The sequence below is a fragment of the Rhincodon typus genome, chromosome 24 (genome assembly GCF_021869965.1).
Source record: "Rhincodon typus isolate 14 chromosome 24, sRhiTyp1.1, whole genome shotgun sequence".
Taxonomy (NCBI): Eukaryota; Metazoa; Chordata; class Chondrichthyes; order Orectolobiformes; family Rhincodontidae; genus Rhincodon; species Rhincodon typus.
The window spans coordinates 316,157-337,128 of NC_063355.1; the positions used below are offsets into that span (position 1 = coordinate 316,157).

The window sequence follows — 20,972 nt, forward strand, 5'->3', positions numbered from 1 at the left end:
TGATGCTGCTTGGCCTGCTGTGTTCATCTAACTCTACACCGTGTTATCTCAACATAAATATAGCCCTGTTGCTGCAATGCTGCAAAATATTTAAAATTGCAGCACTCAAAGACCCAGAAAAGATAGCAACATACAACCAGCTCCTCTCCACAAACCTAGTGACCCTTGGTGACACCAAGTTGCAGGATTCTTACAGCCTCAAAGCCACCATCATCAATGCATGCAAGAATTCTGTCCGTCACTTAAACAGGAAACACCAAGACTGGCTTGATGAGAATGATCATGAGATCCCAGAACTAATAAGCTGGAATTGCATGGTATTTCTGAGTGTAAAACAACAACCGCACCTCAGAAGAGAAAAGGCAGACCTACAGGTGACTTAAAGCCATGACATAAAGAACAGGTGGTGGGTGGAGAAAGCACTGGAGACCCAACAAACAGCCAAAAATAATGATGTGCATTGTTTCTTCTGTGCTGTCAAGACAATTTATGGACCAAACATGCAAGGTCCCACCCCATTGCCTGCGAAGGATGGAATGACTATCAAAGTCAAGGAAGTCATCAAACAACGTTGTGGGGAGCACTTCAGAGACTCCCTCAACCTCCTTCTGTTGTCAATCTGAGCGTCCTTGACAGCATCCCACAGCACACTGCATGCCACAAGCTCAGCAACACCCCAGGCCCTGCACGAAGAAGAGAAGGCAGCTCAGGAATAACAAGGCTGCCGGAGCAGCCAGTGTCCCCCACTGAGGTATTGAAGTGCAGAGGCACAGAGCCCCTGCTGCAGCTACATGCCCCTGTATGGCTTATTTGGAAGAAGGAAAGCATCCCAAGGGAACTCCGAGATGCCAAAGTCGTAAGCATTTTCAAAAAAGTCCCGACTGTGGTAACCATAGGGATATCTCCCTGCTGTCGACTGTTGGAAAACGCATTGCCAAGGTCCTTCTCAACCATCTCCTCCATGGCCGAGGAATTCCTCCCAGAATCGCAGCATGGCCTCTGGCCATGGAAGGGCACAACGGATACGATATTCGCCATGCATCAGCTGTAGGAGAAATGCAGAGAAAATAACCTACCCTTGTACAAAGGGGTCAACTGGGAAGCATTATGGAGAGTCCTTCTCCACTTTGGCTGCACCATAAAGTTGTCACTATCCTTCACTTACTGCACAAAAACATGCAACTCGTGGTAGTGACAATTGGTTCCACCACCAACCCATTCCCCACTCGGACTGGCGTCAAGCAGGGCTGCACCATCACTCCAACACTGTTCTCAATTTACGTGGCTGCAATGCTTCACCTCACTGTCGACAAGCTCCCTGCTGGAGTGGAGCTCCAGCAGGAGGTTATTCAACCTCTGCTGCCTCCAAGACAATTCAAAGTCATGCCAACCATTATGCAGATGATGCGATCTCAGGATGAACTACAGACCATTGTCAGCACCTTTACTGAGGCACATGATAGCATGGGTTGAGACCTAAACATCCACAAGATGAAGGTCCTCCATCTGGCCTGGCCTGGCGTTGTGGGGAGAACTTCAAGGCCTCACTGACACCTGGAATAATTGGCCCAAAGTGGAGGGGGAGCATCTGGGAAGGCATCGTGCAGCTGGAGTGCGCCATTGGGAAAAAGTGGAAGCCAGACGAAAACAGCATAAGGAGCGCACTGCCACATTAATGCTCCACCTACCCCCTCCCATGACCACCTTTTCCCCAAGTGCAGCCGAGTCTGCGGAAGCCAACTACCGTCTAACTCCGAGTGTGGAAGTGGGTCATCCTCATCCGTGAGGGACTGCCATAGTTAATGAGTGGTGGGTAAAGTTTTAGAAACAATTGAGTAAAACGTAACATACATTTGGAGAAGTTTGGGTTAGTGAAGGAGAACCAACAGGGATTTATTATGGCAGAGGGTGCTCTACAAATCTAATTGAATTGTTTGCTGAGGCAGCAGAGAAGATTGATGAAAGGAATGCAAAGAATGCTATCTATCTATCTATATTTTAAGAAATTCTTTATCAATTACCACAGAAATGTCTGATTAAGGACTAGGTTGTTTAGGAGAGAGAAGAAAATAGAGACTTGAAAATGCTGTAATGTGTTATCTAGAAATGTGGATGCTAAAATTGATGGTTGAGAAAATTCAAGTCAGAGATTGAGCGATATCTAAACTCAGAGAACCAGGTGAGTATGCTTCGATGTAGATGATGAGCTATGATCTCAATGAATGACAGAGTATGTCAAAGTACACAGCTTATCGCCCTTTACATTCATTTGATAGCCTGCTGCATGTCAGCAAGGCACATCCTGGGGATAGTTAACAATGAATGGCTGGCCACAGATCCCAGGTCAGATGGACAAAGGCACAGAATTTAAAGATGGAGGAAACATTAACAAATTTAATTAATATATTTGAAAATGGATATTCCCAGGCCTGGGAGGAATGTATTCTTGATGTTAAAGGGAGTAAGAAGAAAAGGAACAATTCTGACCATTATTTTCCAATCGTCTCTGACTACAGGTATACCACCAGAAGACAGGAAGATTGTTAATTTTATTTAGAAACGAAGAGAGAGATCAACAGAGTAATCACAAGCAGTCAGTCTAATCTCAGTGATGGGAAAAATATTGGAAAAAAACTGAGGGACAAGATAAATCGTCATTAAAATGAATCAAATTAATTGAATACAGCATGGATTAAGGGAACATCATGACTAACATGCTTGAATATATCAAGGTGATAATAAGGAGGATCCATGAGGGTGCATGGTTGAAATAATCTTCATGGCAAACAAATCACAAGAGTAAAAGTCCATGAAATTCAAGGTAAAGTGGCAATTTGTACCTAAATGTGGCTCAGAGGCAGGAAACACAAGGTTCAATGGGTGCCTAGAAGACCCAGTGGGTCCCATCTGAAGACTCTCACCACCTCACCCATGCAATGTCTCACTCTACTTTGCAATACCTCTCTCCCATCCTACAGCCCCCTGGTCTTGCTCCCTCCAGCCTTGCTCCCTGGCCCCAGCCTTCACAGCATCACTTCCATACCACCCCATGGCCTCAATCTACAAGCAGCCTCGGTACCCTTTCCCCACGATAGTGAACTTAGCAACAAGCAGGTGAGAAAAACAGCTTGTGATTAGAGGAGCAGCTTCACAGACATTATGACAGTTCTACTTATCGGAGAGACTTTTCTCCCATTGGACATCCCAATTTTCCTAGGTACTTTTGTGGATTTAGGGATGAATTTGCCTACCATGCTTGAGCACTGGGAAGCAGCCATTGATACTTAGGAGGGGCATAGGATGGAAAAGTTGCAGTCTGGGACCCAGCTTAGGCCAATTGGGAAACATTGCTATCGCACTGGTTTATGATATCTCCATTATTCATCACATTCACAGAGGCTAATAGAAACTAAAACCAAAGCTGGCACAATCCACAAAAGTCAGCAAATGGTTAATGCAGCACAGTCACATTTGCTTAGCATAGCATCTGGAGTCAAGCTTCACTCCAGTATATTCCAGCGAATCAATGTTATAACACCTGCATGGAATCCTGTGTCGAGCCCATCCTTACCTTTTGTAGATGTAGCCCAAGGTGATGCTAACACCCAACACTATTAGAATTGTCATCATTCCAATCGCCAAAGCCTGACCTAGAGATAAAAGCATATCAATGTTACATTGCAAAAAAGAGATGGAGAAGAACATGAACATGAATCAAAGCCACTGCAACTTTCAATCCTTACCAAGCACAGTGACCTAATTCCAGACGTGTTTCCCTGGATTAGCGTATTAGTGTTACTTATCCTAAAGGCTTTCCATCTGCAGGAACATGCAGATTAAGGAGCAAGTGGCATCATAGTTTAATATCACAATCGTGTAGCCCTTTAATTTAGCTGCTGGCTTCTGTTCGGCTGAAAGAAACCAGAGGTTAAATATAGGCTGTTTGCCATAGAGATCTATACCACAGAACAAGGCCCTGTGGCCCATCATATCCTGTCAAAAACAAGCACCAAATTATTCTAAGATAACAAGGTGTAGAGCTGGATGAACACAGCAGGCCAAGCAGCATCAGAGGAGCAGGAAAGCTGATGTTTCGGGTCTGGACCCTTCTTCAGAAATGGGGGAGGAGAAGGGGATTCTGAAATAAATACAGAGAGAGGGGGAGGCGGATGGAAGATGGATAAAGAAGCAGATAGGTAGAGAGGAGATGGATGGAGCCAGTAAAGGTGAGTGTAGGTGGCGGTTGGTCAGTCCAGAGAAGACGGACAGGTCAAGGAGGCGGGGATGAAGCTGGTAGGTAGGAGGTGGGGCTGGGGGTTGAGGTGGGAGGAGTGGATAGGTGGGAGGAAGGACAGGTTAGGGAGGCGGGTCGAGCTGGGCTGGTTTTGGGATGCGGTTGGGGGCGGGGAGATTTTGAAGCTTGTGAAGTCCACATTGATACCATTGGGCTGCAGGGTTCCCAAGCGAAATATGAGGTGCTGTTCCTGCAACCTTCGGGTAGTATCGTTGTGGCACTGGAGGAGGCCCAGGATAGACATGTCGTCCAAGGAGTGGGAGGGGGAGTTGAAGTGGTTCATGACTGGGAGGTGCAGTCGTTTGTCGCGAACCGAGTGTAGGTGTTCCACAAAGTGGACTCCAAGCCTCTGCTTGGTTTCCCCAATGTAGAGGAGGCCACATCGGGAACAGCGGATACAGTATACCACATTAGCAGATGTGCAGATGAACATCTGTTTGATGTGGAAGGTTTTCTTGGGGCCTGGGATGGGGGTGAGGGGGGAGGTGTAGGGGCAGGTGTAGCACTTCCTGCGTTTGTAGGTGGTGGGGCTGGTGGGGAGTGTGGACCGGACAAGGGAATCATGGAGAGAATGGTCCCTCCTGAAGGCAGGTAAGGGTGGGGAGGGAAAATCTGCCTCCCCCTCTCTCTCTATTTATTTCAGAATCCCCTTCCCCTCCCCCATTTCTGAAGAAGGGTCCAGACCCGAAACGTCAGCTTTCCTGCTCCCCTGATGCTGCTTGGCCTGCTGTGTTCATCCAGCTCTACACCTTGTTATCTCAGATTCTCCAGCATCAGCAGTTCCTACTATCACTAAATTATTCTAATCCCATTTTTGAGCACTTGGCCCATAGCCTTGTATACCTTGCAAGTGCATGTCTAAATACTATTAAATATTATTAGCATTTCTGCCTTGCAGGCAGTAAGTTCCAGACTCCTACCATCCTCTGGGTGAAAAAGCTTTTTTTCATAAATCCTCTAAACCTTCTGCCTCTTACCTTAAATCTGTGCCCTCTGGCACTGATCTCTCCAAAGGGAAAAATTTCTTCCTATCTACTTTTTCTATGCCCCTCATAATTTTATACATGTCAATCATGTCCCCTGTGGTCCAAGGAAAACAACCCCAGCCTGTCCAATTTCTTTTCATAAATGAAACGGTGGCTCAGTGGTTAGCACTGTTGCCTCACAACGCCAGGGAGGTGGGTTTGATTTCACTGCCGGGTGGGGTTTGCACATTCTCCGCATGTCTGCGTTGGTTTCCTCAGGTGCTCTGGTTTCCTCCCACATTCCAAAGATGTGCAGCCTAGGTGGATTGGCCATGTTAAATTGCCTGTAGTGTTCAGGGATGCGTAGGTTAGGTGGGATGCTCTGAGGGTTGGTGTGGACTTGTTGGGCCGAACGGCCTGTTTCCACACTGTAGGGATTCTATGAAACTCTCCAGCCCAGGCAACATGCTGGCAAATCTCCTCTGCATCTTCTCCAGTTCAATGACATCTCTCATCTATTGTGGATTCCGGAACTGCACACAATACTCTCTCTGTGGCCGAACCAATGTTTAGTACAGTTCCAGCATCACCCCTTTGCTCTTAAACTCTATGCCTCAATTAATAAAGTTTACAAATGGATAATGCTTCAAATGAAACATACAGATAAATATCACAGAGTGATCAATAAAGGAACCAACATGACAGTAATGAAGGAGGTTACAGGGACATTGGAGAAGATGAAAATAGATAAGAGGAGGAACTAGAATGACTGGCAGTAATTAGAATGGAGTTCCTGAGCCAAACGGGATTAAATTTGGTTGCTCCGGTTAGAATTTGCAGAGTCTGTGGTCTCAATTTTCTAATCCTTATTTAGGAGTGCAAGACTAAAGGATTGCAGATTTGCAAATGTTACACGTGTTCAAAAACAAATGGAAAAAGCATCAATTTGACAATTGCAGTTTTAAATCAATAATGGTGAAACTTTCCAAACCAATAACCTGAGAGAAAACAGCCACTTGACCAATTATGGACTATGAAAAGAACCTGCAAGAATTCAAGAGCAAATTATGTTTGACTAACCTAAGTTTCTGATCACATAACAGAATGGGCAATGCTATGTACAGAGAAGAAATCTGATCAACTAGGCTCAAAACCCACCAAATAAAAGGGGCTGCAGGTTTCCAGTGTCCCTACCTCTGATCCAGGAGAACCAGGTTCAGCCCACCAGCTCCAGTGGTTTGGTAATAACATCACTTAACAGGTTGAGCATAAAATATCCATACAATAGGAAGAGGTCTTGTGGCATACTGGTAGTGTTCCTATACCTGAGCTAGGAGTTTTGGGTTTAAGTCCTGAGGTGGGTCATTTTGAGGTGTGTATACTTCAACGCTAGAAGTATCAGAAATAAGGCGGATGAACTTAGAGCATGGGTCGGTACTTGGAACTACGATGTTGTGGCCATTACAGAAACTTGGGTAACTCAGGCACAGGAATGGTTGTTGGAAGTTCTGGGATTTAGATGCTTTAAAAGAAATAGGGAGAGTGGAAAAAGAGGCGGGGGAGTGGCATTGCTAGTCAGGGCTAGTATAGCAGCTACTGAGAAGCTACAGTTCGAGAATGATATGTCTACAGAGTCAGTTTGGGTTGAGATCCAGAACAAGAAAGGAGCAGTCACTTTGTTCGGGGTTTTTTACAGACCCCCTAATAGTTGCAGAGAAGTAGAGGAGCGGATTTGGAGGCAGATACTGGAAAGGTGCAGAAGTCACAGGGTTGTAGTCATGGGTGACTTCAACTTTCCAAATATTGATTGGAAACATTTTAGTTCTAATAGTTTAGATGGAGCGGATTTTGTCCAGTGCGTTCAGGAAGGATTCCTGACATAGTATGTAGATAGACCAACACGAGGAGATGCCACTTTGGATTTGGTGCTTGGCAATGAACCGGGCCAAGTGTTAGACCTGTTGGTAGGAGAGCATTTTGGCAGTAGCGATCATAACTCTGTTACTTTTACAATAGTCATGGAAAAGGATAGGTACATACAGCAGAGTAAGGTTTATAATTGGGGGAAGGGCAATTACAATTCTGTTAGGCAAGAACTGAGTAACATAAATTGGGAACAGATGCTGTCAGGGAAGAGCACGATTGAAATGTGGAGATTGTTTACTGAATGCATACTGCGTGTGCTCGATATGTTTGTCCCTAGCAGGCAGGGAAGATGCGGTCGAGTGAGGAAGCCTTGGTTCTCAAGAGAGGTCGAATGACTGGTTAAGAGGAAGAAGGATGCTTATGTAAGGTTTAGGAAACAAGGAACAGAAAAGTTATCCAGGAAGGAGCTGAAGAAAGAGCTCAGAAGAGCTATAAGGGGGCATGAGAAAACCTTGGCAGATAGGATCAAGGAAAACTGCAAGGCTTTTTACACGAACATGAGGAATAAGAGAATGACCAGAGAAAGGGTAGGGCCGATCAAGGATTGTAAAGGGAATTTGTGCACGGAGCCTAAAGAGATACGAGAGGTCCTTAATGAATACTTTTCTTCGGTATTCACAACTGAGAGGAGGACAGCGTGAAACAGGCTGGTAGGCTAGAGGAGGTCGATGTTAGTAAGGAATATGTGCTAGGAATTTTGAAGAAGTTGAAGATAGATAAGTCCCCCGGGCCTGATGGGATTTATCCAAGGATTCTATGGGAAGCGAGGGAAGAGATCGCAGGGCCTTTGGCGATGATCTTTTCGTCCTCACCGTCCACGGGTATAGTGCCGGAAGATTGGAGAAAGGCAGACGTCATTCCCTTGTTCAAAAAAGGGAATAGGGAGAAACCCGGAAATTACAGACCAGTTAGTCTTACGTCAGTGGTGGGCAAATTATTGGAAAGGGCTCTGAGAGATAGGATTTATGATCACTTGGAAAGGCACAGTTTGATTCGTGATAGTCAGTATGGATTTGTGAGGGGTAGATCATGCCTCACAAACCTTACTGAATTCTTTGAAGAGGTGACCAAACACATGGATGAAGGTAGAGCAGTGGATGTGGTATAATAGATTTAAGTAAGGCGTTTGATAAGGTTCCCCATGGTAGGCTCATGCAGAAGGTAAGGAGGCATGGAATAGGGGGAAATGTGGCAGATTGGATTCAGAATTGGCTGACCCTTAGAAGACAAAGGGTGGTAGTAGATGAAAAATATTCAACATGGTGCTCAGTTACGAGTGGTGTACCACTAGGATCTGTCCTGGGTCGTCTTCTTATTTGTGATTTTTGTAAATGATTTGGATGAAGGAGTGGAAGGGTGGATTAGCAAGTTCACGGACGATATGAAGGTGGGTCGCATTGTGGACAGTGCGGAGGGCTGTTCTAGGTGACAAAGGGACATTGATAGGATGCAGAGCTGGGCTGAGAAGTGGCAGATGGAGTTTAACCCTGAAAAGTGTGAGGTGATGCATTTTGGAAGGACAAATTTGAAAGCAGAATACAGGGTTAACGGAAAGATTCTTGGCATTGTGGAGGAGCAGAGGGATCTTGGAGTTCATGTTCACAGTTCCCTGAAAGCTGCCACCCAGGTGGATAGAGTTGTTAAGAAGGCGTATGGTGTGTTAGCTCTCATTGATTGAGTTCAAGAGCCATGAAGTTATGCTCCAGCTGTACAAAAGCCTGGTTCGGCCACATCTGGAGTATTGTGTCGAGTCCTGGTCACCTCATTACAGGAAAGATGTGGAGGCTTTGGAAAAGGTGCAGAGGAGATTTACCAGGATGTTGCCTGGAATGGAGGGAAGGTCTTAGGAGGAAAGGTTGAGGGAGCTAGGGCTTTTCGCTTTCGAATGACGAAGGATGAGAGGTGACTTGATAGAGGTGTACAAAATGATCAGAGGTATAGATAGATTAGACAGCCAGAGACTTTTTCCTCGGGTGGAGGTAGCTATTATGAGGGGGCATAGTTTTAAAGTGAATGGGGGTAGATCCAGGGGAGACGTCAGAGCTCAGACTGGAATGCATTGCCGGGCAGGATAGTGGAGTCGGCCTCATTGGGGCATTTAAGCGGCTATTAGATCGGCATATGGATGATAGTATAAGGTATGGGTGGAGATTAGATAGACCTTAGGATTAGGGTAAAAGTTCGGCACAACATCGTGGGCCGAATGGCCTGTACTGTGGTCTATGTTCTATAACATCTCAGAGCAGGTTGATTAGATACAATTAAAAAGGGGCTGAGAGTTGCAAACTTCCTTCACCTTCTGAAGAATCAAATGCCCCTCAACATCCCTTTAATCTTTCTACCAGCTATAGTACAAAACTGTGCCATAATTATTGACATCTGATAGGGAAATAGGGTCCTTCCTATCCACTCAATCAAGGCCCCTCAGGATCCTATCTATCTCAATTAAATCTCCTCTGACTGCTCCAGTCGAAAGGGAGATTTAAAAGCCGATTTAAAAACTTTTCTCAGAACTAAAACTTGCCCTTTCTGTTGTGTTTTTCCTGCAATGCAATGACCAGAACTGTCCACAGCACATTACTGCAGTCTAGAGTGGTTTATTCAGTTCCAACATAATCTTGGACCGTTAGCACATTCTCTGCCTCACATAATAAAGCAGAAGTATCTCCTATGTCTTATCATCTGCCTAGGGCTATTTGGTTCCCTCCAAACTTTTCAATAATCTCTCTCGCACTTTTATATTTTTACTTTGTCCTCCTCAAATTCCTTACTTCACTTCTCAGCATTATATTTCACTTGTTATTTTTCTGCAGAATTAGAATTTATCAATATCCTGAACAGGTATAAACCTCCATTAAAATAACACACAAGGGGTGCAATAATATCCTAGATAACACAGTCACCATAATTCCAGAAGGGCTGCTCTCTCATTTGAGAGAAAGAGAGAGAGAGAGAGTGAGAGACACACGACTGGTGGTGGTTTCACCTGACGGTCACCATGCCTCAAGCGAGGTCCAGAAAGGGAGAGCTGCAAGGTGACCTCAGCCAGTACTGGCATTTAACCCATGCTTTTGGTGTCACTTTGCCTTGCAAACCAGCCATCCAGTCAACCGAGCTAACCAACCCTACCATTTTTAAATTGGTACAAGACATCTGGCATAAGTTAACATTTTTTTCCCCAAAATGACAAATATTTCAATACACAAAAAATCTGAATATCTTCCACAGACTAGTAGAAGTCACAGCTAATATGCTTATCATCAATAAACATTTTAACTAGGCAGTTACTACCATTTTTTTTTACAACATCTGAGATTTTAATTTCCAACTATTTCACTGGTCACTTCTTTTAAGAGTCTAGCATTAAATCCAATAGGACACCATTATCCAACCATTAACTTTCAGTTCCAACAATTTACTCAGTACTACTTCTCTCGTAATTCTAACTTCCTTGAATTCCTCCCACACTTTCAATTCCTGATCTAGAGCTATTTCTGGAATGCTACTTACGTCCTCTTAGTGAAGACCGACACAAAATATTTGCACTGAAGACTTGTACTCCAGCACCTAGACAAGCTTTTCCAGAACAATTTCAACACTGGCATCTACTTGACGATGTGAAAAGTTGCGCAGGTATGCCCTGTACTCTATGCCTTTGACATGGTGGGATGAAGGGCCTGTTTTTATATTGTATGACTATGAATCAATGAACAGAAGAAATTCAAAGCAGCTAAATTATCTTCCCATCAGTCTGCTTTCAACCTCTATGACTTTGCATACTGGCCGCAGTCTGACACCATGCATACAATGTTTTCTGATGTTGCATCCAAATGCCGTGCAGATTGCTCCCCAATGCACTAGGAACTGGGTCACCTATAATTTCCCTGATCAGAGTTCAGAAATTATACCCAAAACTCCAAGATCCTTCTTCTCTTTAGCAGTCTGCCTCACAGGTGGTCTAATCCCGATGACTGGTTGCTTCACATTATGGCTGCTCTTGGAGGAGACCGATATAACTTCATCATCAATCTGACCAGCACTTGATCCAACATTCACCGTTTCCGCCTCCACTGTTGTGGCATTAAGATCTCCATGCAGAGAAGTATCTAATGAATAAAGACAGAGAGGAAACCAAATCATCAAGCGACAGGGAGCAAACTATAATTTATACAATGGGAAAACGTTATAAACTTACAAATATCAATACCACACCTGGGGAAAATGACCATGAAAGGATTGCTAAATAGAACCCATTAATGCCTCCACTTGTTATGGGCCTGCTAATTTAATCTGGAGTACTGAGCCACCGTGGCTAGTCTTCATGTTTAGGATTATTGGATTAGTGTTGTATCATAAGCTCTTTTTCCCCAATAGTGAAGATCATTAAATGGAAACTAGGATGAGAATTAGATGGCTCAGTGGTTTGCACTGCTGCATCACAGCGCTGGGCACCCGGATTCAATTCCATCCTCAGACAACTGTCTGTGTGGAGTTTGCACATTCTTCCCGTGTCTGCATGGGTTTCCTCCGGGTGCTCCAATTTCCTCCCACAGTCCAGAGATGTGCAGATTACGTGGATTGGCCGTGCTAAATTGCCCATAGTGCTGTCTAGGTGGGTTAGACATGGCAAATGCAGGGTTACAGGGATTTGGCAGCGGGGTGGGTCTTGGTGAGATGCTCTTTGGAGGGTCAGTGTGGATGCAATGGGCCAAATGGCCTCTTTCCACAGTGTAGGGATTATATGATTCTCTCTATAATGAAAACATGGAAACAGAAGGGCCTCAGGCCTGTTCCACCATTCAATTCAACCATAATTGATCTGTATTCACAGCTCTATCCACCCATTTAGTTCCACATCCGTCATGCCCTGCCCTAACATCATAACTTTTAAGTGAAACCATTTACTCACATAGAAATCAATGTTAGAACTGGAGTTAGGTTTATTTAGGTACTTCTTGCTCAGAAAAGAAACAATAATGTAGAAACGTTCATATATATAGTACACTATACATCCAGAAAAAACTTGCAAATCAATCACTAAATATAAAAGAAATGTACAGGTAGGTACTTGGGGACATTCCTCAGCAGAAAACAGCTTTAAAGCATTAAACTGAAATGCTGTACCTTCCGAAAAGCCAATGGTCATAAATAAAAGAACCTATATCATAGAATATGTTGAAAATATTGAAGAACTAGAATATAAAGTTAATTACTATGCACATTTTCTAATCAACTGGTTCAGAGATGTTATTGCATATCTCTGGATCAGGTGGGACTTGAACTGGGACTCCTAGGCTAAGGACACACCACTGTGCCAAAACAGGCCTATTGCAATTACTATAAATGTATGTCAAAGTTTCACTCACCTGAGGATATTTTAATTAACAATTCTCCATCTAGTAGCAGAGGTTGGTCAGAGCAGGCAGAATTACCTGCAGCAACCAATTTCTAGGTAGACCCCAGGACTCCAATACAAGCCCAGAACGAAAAACAATGAGAGAAGTGGGCACCAGAGATTTTAAGGGTAGGAACAGAGGGAATGGGAGCCCGGGGGAATGGGAGCCGGGAGGCAGACAGCAGGAGCGAGGGAATTTAAAAACAGAGATTGGGTGACAGACACATGAGGCAAAGGTCTTAAGAGGAGGCAGGATACAGAACAAAAGTCTGTAGCTAACAATGTTAAACTGAAGCTCTCAACATTAATTGGATATATTGTCACTATTTTACTAACAACTTTAAAGAGAAAAAAATTAACTGAGTCAATATTAAATGGTGATTTACTGTCTGTCTTTACCATGGAAGGTGGTGACAATAAAAAAAAACTTGAAATACTGGGCGCACTAAGGACAAGGAGGTAGCATTAGAAAGGATAACTAAATTTAAAGTTTAAGTCACCAACTGCCAGTGGAATGCATCCTAGGATACAACAGAAGGTAGAGATACAAATTATAGATGTACTGGCCATAACCTTCCAATCTTTTGCAAAAATGTGTACAGATAAATCCAGCAACAATAGGCTTTGCCCTGTAGATGCTGAACAGAGATTGGAGAGACAGGAAGTGTGTTGTTTGCTGCAAAAATCACATTCTCTGGCCTGCTCTTGTAATGACAATATTTACATGGCTGGTCCAGTTCAGTTTCTAGTCAATGTTAACCCTCAAGATTCAATCTCTCTGCAAACACCTCTTATAACCCTGGCTTGCAGGCCATCAGGTATAACAAGCTAAAAGCTGACAGAAGATCTAAGTTTTTCCAATACTATTTGATCTGTTGGTATTATGTTCCTACTAGTATTAAATTAGTATTAAGTTCCTAATTATTTTTTGTCCTTTGAATCTTTTTTTCAATTATGCAATTTACATATTGTACTAAGGAAACAGACACTAAAGGTATTAAACGTTTCCTTGATGATTCCCTGTAATGTGTTTTTACTGTCTCCTCTTTTAAGAGACCAAATTTACAATTATCACTTTCCTCATAATCCATTTTTATAATCCTGGCTACCTTACGCTCATGAGGTTGTTGACTTGCTTGCCAAGCTGGCTTGTTTTTGTTCAGCCATTTCGTCACCATACTAGGTAACATCATCTGAGGGGCCTCCAATGAAGCAATGTTGTTCTACTCCACTTGGAATTTATACTGTCCGGTCCGTTATGGTGAGTACTGTCATTTCCAGTTTTGATCTGTATGGGTTTATATATGGGGTCCAATTCTTTTTGTTTGTTGATTGCATTACGGGTGGAGAATTACCGTGCGTGTCTATGGGCTTCTTGCGTGCTTGGGCTATTATGGTTACGTTGTCTCAGTTAAACTGATGGCCTTCATTGTCTGAGGGTACTGATATTAGGGAAAGTTCGTCATGTCATTTTGCTGCCAGCTGATGTTCGTGTATTCTAATGGCTAGTTTCTGTCCGATGTAATGTTTGTGGCAGTCGTTGCACAGGATTTTGTAAACTACATTGGTTCTGCATGTTGTGGAAATGGGGTCTTTAATCCTCGTGAGTGTTTGTCATTGAGTGGCTATGGGCTCACGGGCTACCATGATTTCTAGTGGTCGTAGGAGTGTTGTCGTCAGTTCTGATATGTTCTTGATGTAGGTCAGTGTGGCCAGTGTGTTAGGGTGTACTGTGTCCTCTTGGTGTTGTCTATTTAGTAGGCACCTGCAGATGAAGTTGCAGGGATATGCGTTCATAGCGAAGATTTTGTATCTTCCTCTTTCCTGCGTAGTTCTGGTGTGTTGCAGTGAGTGGTGACCCATTTAAATAGTGTCCTAATACAGCTTTGTTTGTGGATGCTGGGGTGGTTGCTGTGTTAGTGTGGGTTGCTTTCCACGCTGACCAAATCCTCAATTTCCACAACAACCACCCCAACATCCACAAACAAAGCTGTATTAGGACACTATTTCAGCAGGCCACCACTCACTGCAACACGCCAGAACTACGCAGGAAAGAGGAAGAGCACCTATACAGAATTTTCATTATGAACACATATCCCTGCAACTTCATCCGCAGGTGCCTACTAAATAGACGACAACAACAGGAGAACACAGTACACCCTGACACACTGCCCTATATCAAAAACATATCAGCACTGACGACACACTCCTACGACCTTTAGGAATCACTTATTCATTAACAGGATGAGGGTATCACTGGCTAGGCAGCATTTATTGCCCATCCTTAATTGCCCAGAGTGCAGTTCAGAGTCAACCATATTGCTGTGGGTCTGGAGTCACATGTAGGCCAGACCAGGTAAGGATGGCAGTTTCCTTCCCTAAAGGGCACTAGTGGACGAGATGGGTTTTTCCTAACAATCAACAATGGATTCATGATCATCATTAGACTCTTAGTTCCAGATATTTATTGAATTCAAATTCCACCATGTGCCATTGCGGGATTTGAACCCAGGTCCCCACAACATTATCTGGGTCTCTGGATTAACAGGCCAGTGATAATACCACTAGGCCATCGCCTCCCCCTTTAATAGTACCATGATACCACACAAGCCCACAGCCATGCTACGACAAACACTTACAAGGATTAAAGACCACATTACCACAACATACAGAACTAATGTAGTTTATAAAATACCATGCAACGACTGCCACAAACATTACATTGGATAGACAGGAAGGAAACTAGCCATCAGAATACATGAACATCAGCTGGCAGCAAAATGGCACAACAAACTTTCCCTAATATCAGTACACTCTGACAATGAAGGCCATCAGTTTAACTGGGACAACGTCACCATAGTAGCCCAAGCCAAACATAGATACACACGGGAATTCCTACAGACAACCTAAGAGACCCATAATGCAATCAACAAACATATAGAATTGGACCCCATATACAAACCCATATAGAACAAAACCGGAAATGACAGTACTCACCAATAACATACTGGACAATATAAATTCCAAGCGAGTAGAACAACATCGCTTCATCAGAGGCCTCACAGATGATGGGCAGCATGGTGGCTCAGTGGTTAGCACTGCAGCCACACAGCGCCAGGGACCCGGGTTCGATTCCACCCTCGGGTGGCATTTGCACATTCACCTCGTGTCTGTGTGGGTTTCCTCCCACAGTCTAAAGACGTTCAGGTTAGGTGGACTGGCCATGCTAAATTGCCTATAATGTCCAGTGATGTGTAGGTTAGGTGAGTTATCCATGGGAAATGCAGGGTTACGGAGACTGAATAGGAAACTGTGTTTGGGTACAATGTTCTTCGGAGGGTCACTGTAGACTCAATGGGCCGAACGGCCTGTTTCCACACCGTAGGGATTCTATTCTATGATTCAGATCCATGAACAGTATCAGTGGTCATGAGACCATTGAATGCTCCTGCATTCAATCATGGGTGATAAGTTTCTCAACCCCATTTTCCCGCTTTCTCCCTGTAACTTTTGATCCCCTTAACAGTCAAGAACCTATCTATTTCGGTTTTAAATAGACTCAATGACCTGGCCTCCACAGCCTTCTGTGGCAATGAATTCCATAGATTCACCACTCTCTGGCTAAAAAAGTTTCTCCTCATCTCTATTCTAAAGAGTCGTCCCTTTACTCCAAGGCTGTGCCCTCGGGTCCTAGTCTCTCCTGCCAATGCAAACATCTTTAACCATCAACCCTCCTAACTAACTCCAATCCATCTCAATTGGTTCTAATTCCATGCATGCTCATTTTTGTTAAGCATTCCTATTGAACATTTGTGAAGGTATCCTGAAGTGGGTGGAATTTGTGAACATTTAAGATTAACTTACTGTTACAGCTTCCAATGCTACAAGATTGTCGAAGTAGTCTTTCTTCATTTGGGGTCTTCACATAACACCAGGGCCCATCTGCATCATCTGGATTTCGACAGAACTGGTGGTCTCCTACCCCTGTTGTTTGTCAAAACATGTTAGCAATATCAGATCAATATCAGATCATATTTAATCATATTAACAGAAAATGATTGATGTTACTCTCAATACCTGTGTCTCTGTCAGGATACAGGGTCAAGTTATAATCACGCTTACTATGCATCCAGTTCACACACTTGAGTCCTTGTGATGTTATTTGCTGATCTCCTCTGTAATTCATCCCATTGGAAAGGATACAGTCTAGAATAAATTCATAAAATATGATTAACTTAGCCATCATAAACCCCAGTGTCAAACTTTTATGCTCCAGAAACATTTCCTATCAACCAGAACTACCCCAACCCCACAGTAAACAGACTCACTCATATCCTCGAGTCCCCCTCTCCAAAACATGCTAAATCCCTCCTTCAGATCATAAAGTCATTCCATACATACATTAAAGATAAAAGGATAACTAGGAAGAAGGTAGGACCACTCAAGAATAAAGAATAACTTGTGCTTGGTGGCAGAGGATGTGGGCGAGATCCTAAATGAGTACTTTGCGTCAGTATTCACTCAGGAGAAGGAAATGTATCATTGAGATTTGTATGGAACATGCTAATATGCTAGGGCATTTTGAGATCAAGAAAGACGTGGTGTGGGTCTCCTAAAGAGCATTAAGGTGGATAAGTCCCCAGGGCCTGATGGTATCTATTGAGAGAGGCAAGACAGGAGATCGCTGGGGCCTGGGATCTTTGTATCCTCACTAGCCACTGGAGAGGTCCTGGAGGACTGGCTAATGTTGTTCCTCTATTCAAGATGGGAAAAAGGGATAATAGAGGAAACTACAGACCAGCGAGTCTCACATCAGTGGTTGGGAAGCTAGAGAGAATTCTTAGGGATAGGATTTGCTTGCATTTGGAAAAGCATTGCTTAATTACAGAGAGTCAGCATGGCTTTATGCCAGGCAGGTCATGTCTTACTAAATTGATTGAATTTTTAAATGACGTTACAAAGGTGATCGATGACGGTAGAGCAGCAGATGTTGTCTACGTGGATTTTAGTAAGGCTTTTAACAAGGTCCCTCATGGTAGGCTCATCCAGAAAATTAAGATGCATGGGATCCATGGAATCTTGGCAATTCAGAATTGGTAGTGGTGGGTGTGTGTTTTTCTGGTTGGAGGTTTTCGGACTTAGTGGTGTTCTGCAGGGATCCATACTGGGATCTCTGCAGTTTGCGATGGATATACAAATTACTTTGACGAAAATGCAGATAGGTGGGTTAGTAAGTTTGCAGACAATACATATATCAGTGGAGTTGTGCATAGTGTAGAAGGTTGTCAAAGAATACAGCAGGATGTAGATCAGTTGCAGATACAAGCACAGAAATGGTAGATGGAGTTTAATCTGGGTAAGTGTGAGGTACTGCACTTTGGGAGATCAAATGTTAAGGAAAAGTGTACAGCTAATGTCAGGGCCCCGAACAGTACTGATGTATAGAGGGATCTTGGGGGTTCAAGTCCATAGCTGCCTGAAGCTGGCCACGCAAGTAGATAGGGTGGTATAGAAAGCATATGGCATGCTTGCCTTTATTGGTCAGGGAATTGACCTCAAGAGTGAGGATGCCATGTTGCAGCTTTATAAGATTTTGGTTAGGTCACACCTGGAATACTGTGTTCAATTCTGGTCACTACATTACAGGAAGGATGTGGAGGCTTCGGAGAGGGCGCAGAAGAGGTTTACCAGGATGCTGCCTGGATTAGAGGGGATAAGCTACAAGAAGAGGCTAAAACAAAAACTCGGGTAGTTCTCTCTGGACTGGTGGAGGCTGAGGGGAGACTTGACAGAAGTCTATAAAATGATGAGATGCATAGATCGGGTTGATGGTCAGAATCTTTTTCCCAGAGTTGAAATTTCTAATACTAGGGGGCATGCATTTAAGGTGGGAAAGGGGGAAAGTGATGTGAAGGGCAAGTTTTTCTACTCAGAGCGTAGGAGGAGTCCGGAACACGCTGTCAGGGTGGTGGTGAAGGCAGATACAATAGGGATGTTTAAAGGACTTTTAGATACGCACATGAATATGCACAGAATACAGGGATATGGACCAAGGGCAAAAACAAAGTTGCTGGAAAAGCTCAGCAGGTCTGGCAGCATCTGTGAAGGGGAAAACAGAGTTAACGTTTCAGGTCCGGTGACCCTTCCTCAGAAGATTTACAGCATCCGCAGTTCTTTTGGTTTTTATATGGACCAAGGGATTAGTTTAACTTAGCAACACGTTTGGTACAACATCAGGCTGAAGGGCCCTTTCCTGTGCTGTACAGTTCTAAGTCCTGAACCTCTTGATCCCATTCTTAATTGTGTACTAACTGCCTGTAACAAACACAACAGATTCAATAAAAACTGAAAGAACTGTGCATGCTGTAAAACAGGAACAAAAACAAAGTTGCTGGAAAAGCTCAGTTCCTCAGTTTTGAGGGTCACTCGGTTTTTTCCTTCACAGATGTCACCAGACCTGCTGAGCTTTTCTAGCAACTTTGTTTTTGTTGTTGTTGACAACAGATTCAATTACATTTCTCTGAATAGAGAACAGATAGAAAATATTGGGATTAAAGTAAGTGTTGGAGAAGCTTAAAAGGTCTGGCAACATTTGTGGAGAGAGAAATAGAGTAACAGTTTGAGTCCAACTGACTCTTCTTTAGAACCGAAAGGGGCTGGCAAAGTGAGATTTTATGCTGTAGGAAAAAGGGGAGAGGAGGATCAAATGGAATAGATGGCAAAGGGACTGCTAATGATGAGAGAGAAGTGATGTAGGTTTTAAGTATGTGTTAATGGAAGGTGTTAACAGCAGAAAGTAGGCCAGAAACTGTTGGGATTCTATTAAGAGGTACAAGTAGTTGGTGTGAACATAAAAGCTTGTTGAAAAAAAATGTGAAATTTGGCTCCAGTTCTATGCTTCACATGCAGTATATCCTTCATGTATGATAGCACCAATAACACCAGACCCAGTTCTCTCACCACAACCCTCCCCTGCTCCCCCCGCAACCCCCCACCCAATTCTCCCTGGCCAGTGGTACTCAGTCCCTTCCATTCATTTTCAGGAATCTCCTCCTCCTCCTCCTCCTCCTCCTCCTCCCTACCAGACCTCCACACTTTTTTTTCTGTTCATTTGAGGGATTCGGGCATTGCTGGCTGGCCAGCATTTCTTGCCCATCGCTAGTTGCCCTTGAGAAGGTGGTGGTGAGCTGCCTTCTTGAACCACTGCAGTCCTCCTGCTGTGGGTTGACCCACAATGCTATTAGGGAGGGAATTCCAGGATTTTGACCCAGCGACAGTGAAGGAATGGCAATATATTTCCAATTCAGGATGGTGAGTGACTTGGAGTGGAACTTGGAGGTGGTGGTGTTCCTATATGTCTGATGCCCTTGTCCTTCTAGATGGAAGTGGTTGTGGGTTTGGAAGGTGCAGTCTGAGGATCTTTGGTGAATTTCTGCTGTGCATCTTGTAGATAGGACACACAGCTGCTACTGAGCATCAGTGGTGGAGGGAGTGTATGCTTGTAGATGTAGTGACAGTCAAGCGGGCTGCTTTGTCCTGATGGTGTCAAGCTTCTTGAGTGATGTTGTGGCTACACTCATCCAGGCAAGTGGGGAGCATTCCATCACACTCCTGACTTGTGCCTTGTGGACAGGCTTTGAGGAGTCAGGTGGTGATTGCAGTATTCCTAGCTTCTGGGCTGCTCTTGTAGCCACTCTGTTAATGTGGTGAGTCCAGTTGAATTTCTGGTCAATGGTAACCCCCAGGATGTTGATAATGAGGGATTCAGTGATGGTAACACCATTGAATGTCAAGGGGCAGTGGTTAGATTGTCTCTTATTGGTGATGGTCATAGCCTGGCATTTGCATGGTGCGAATGTCACTTGCCACAGGTAAGCCCTGGATCTCCCAAACCCACCCACACTCTACTGGTCTGCCCCATTCCCAACCATGGTCCCTTGGATTGCATCACTCCAACCCACTCTCCCGTGAATACACCCACCCCTTCAACTCCTGGCCCTAAGTCTTATTCACCTGCCCCATCTCTCAGTCGTCTCCAATAGTCTCCCAAACTCTCGCCCACCAACCATCATGTCCACAGGTCCTCTTCAAACCCTTGCTCCCAAGTTTTCATCCTCCATATCCCAAGCCCTCTACCTACCATGCCTCCTCTCCATCTCTCCTCATCCTCCCACTTCCCTTTCCCAATCATGCCCTTGAGCCAAAAAAAATGTAGATGACATGAATGGCAGTGTTTTAGAAAAGCTATCAGGTTAACTAAATGAATATATCAGCAATGTTATGATCAGCATCTCTTTTACCTATGAAATCAGTCTATACCCACAGTCTAATCTAATACATATTACACCACACAAACAAATTCACAGAAGGAACAGTTAATTACATTACAATA

General features: G+C 44.0%; 2 protein-coding genes across 8 annotated transcripts in view; one reads left to right on the top strand and one right to left on the bottom strand.

The window, feature by feature from the left end:
• The window catches only part of rnf185 (ring finger protein 185), a 53,714-nt gene that overhangs the window by 31,248 nt on the left and 1,494 nt on the right, over positions 1-20,972 (top strand). For 2 of the 4 annotated variants that reach the window (XM_048611284.1, XM_048611285.1), the window contains exon 6: positions 10,672-10,818. The exons of 1 other annotated variant lie outside the window; for it this stretch is intronic. In XM_048611284.1, coding sequence (XP_048467241.1) covers positions 10,672-10,818 — 147 coding nt within the window. Of the gene's footprint in view, positions 1-2,516; positions 2,682-10,671; positions 10,819-20,972 lie in introns of those variants that run through there. One more of the 4 variants, XM_048611287.1, reaches the window with a different exon arrangement.
• The window catches only part of pik3ip1 (phosphoinositide-3-kinase interacting protein 1), a 74,347-nt gene that overhangs the window by 8,032 nt on the left and 45,343 nt on the right, over positions 1-20,972 (bottom strand). For all 4 annotated transcript variants that reach the window (XM_048611282.1, XM_048611280.1, XM_048611283.1 and 1 more), the window contains 4 exons: positions 16,658-16,786; positions 16,445-16,564; positions 11,094-11,291; positions 3,572-3,650 (listed from right to left, as the gene is read on the bottom strand). In XM_048611282.1, coding sequence (XP_048467239.1) covers positions 3,572-3,650; positions 11,094-11,291; positions 16,445-16,564; positions 16,658-16,766 — 506 coding nt within the window. In that variant the 5' untranslated portion in view covers positions 16,767-16,786. The remainder of the gene's footprint in view (positions 1-3,571; positions 3,651-11,093; positions 11,292-16,444; positions 16,565-16,657; positions 16,787-20,972) is intronic.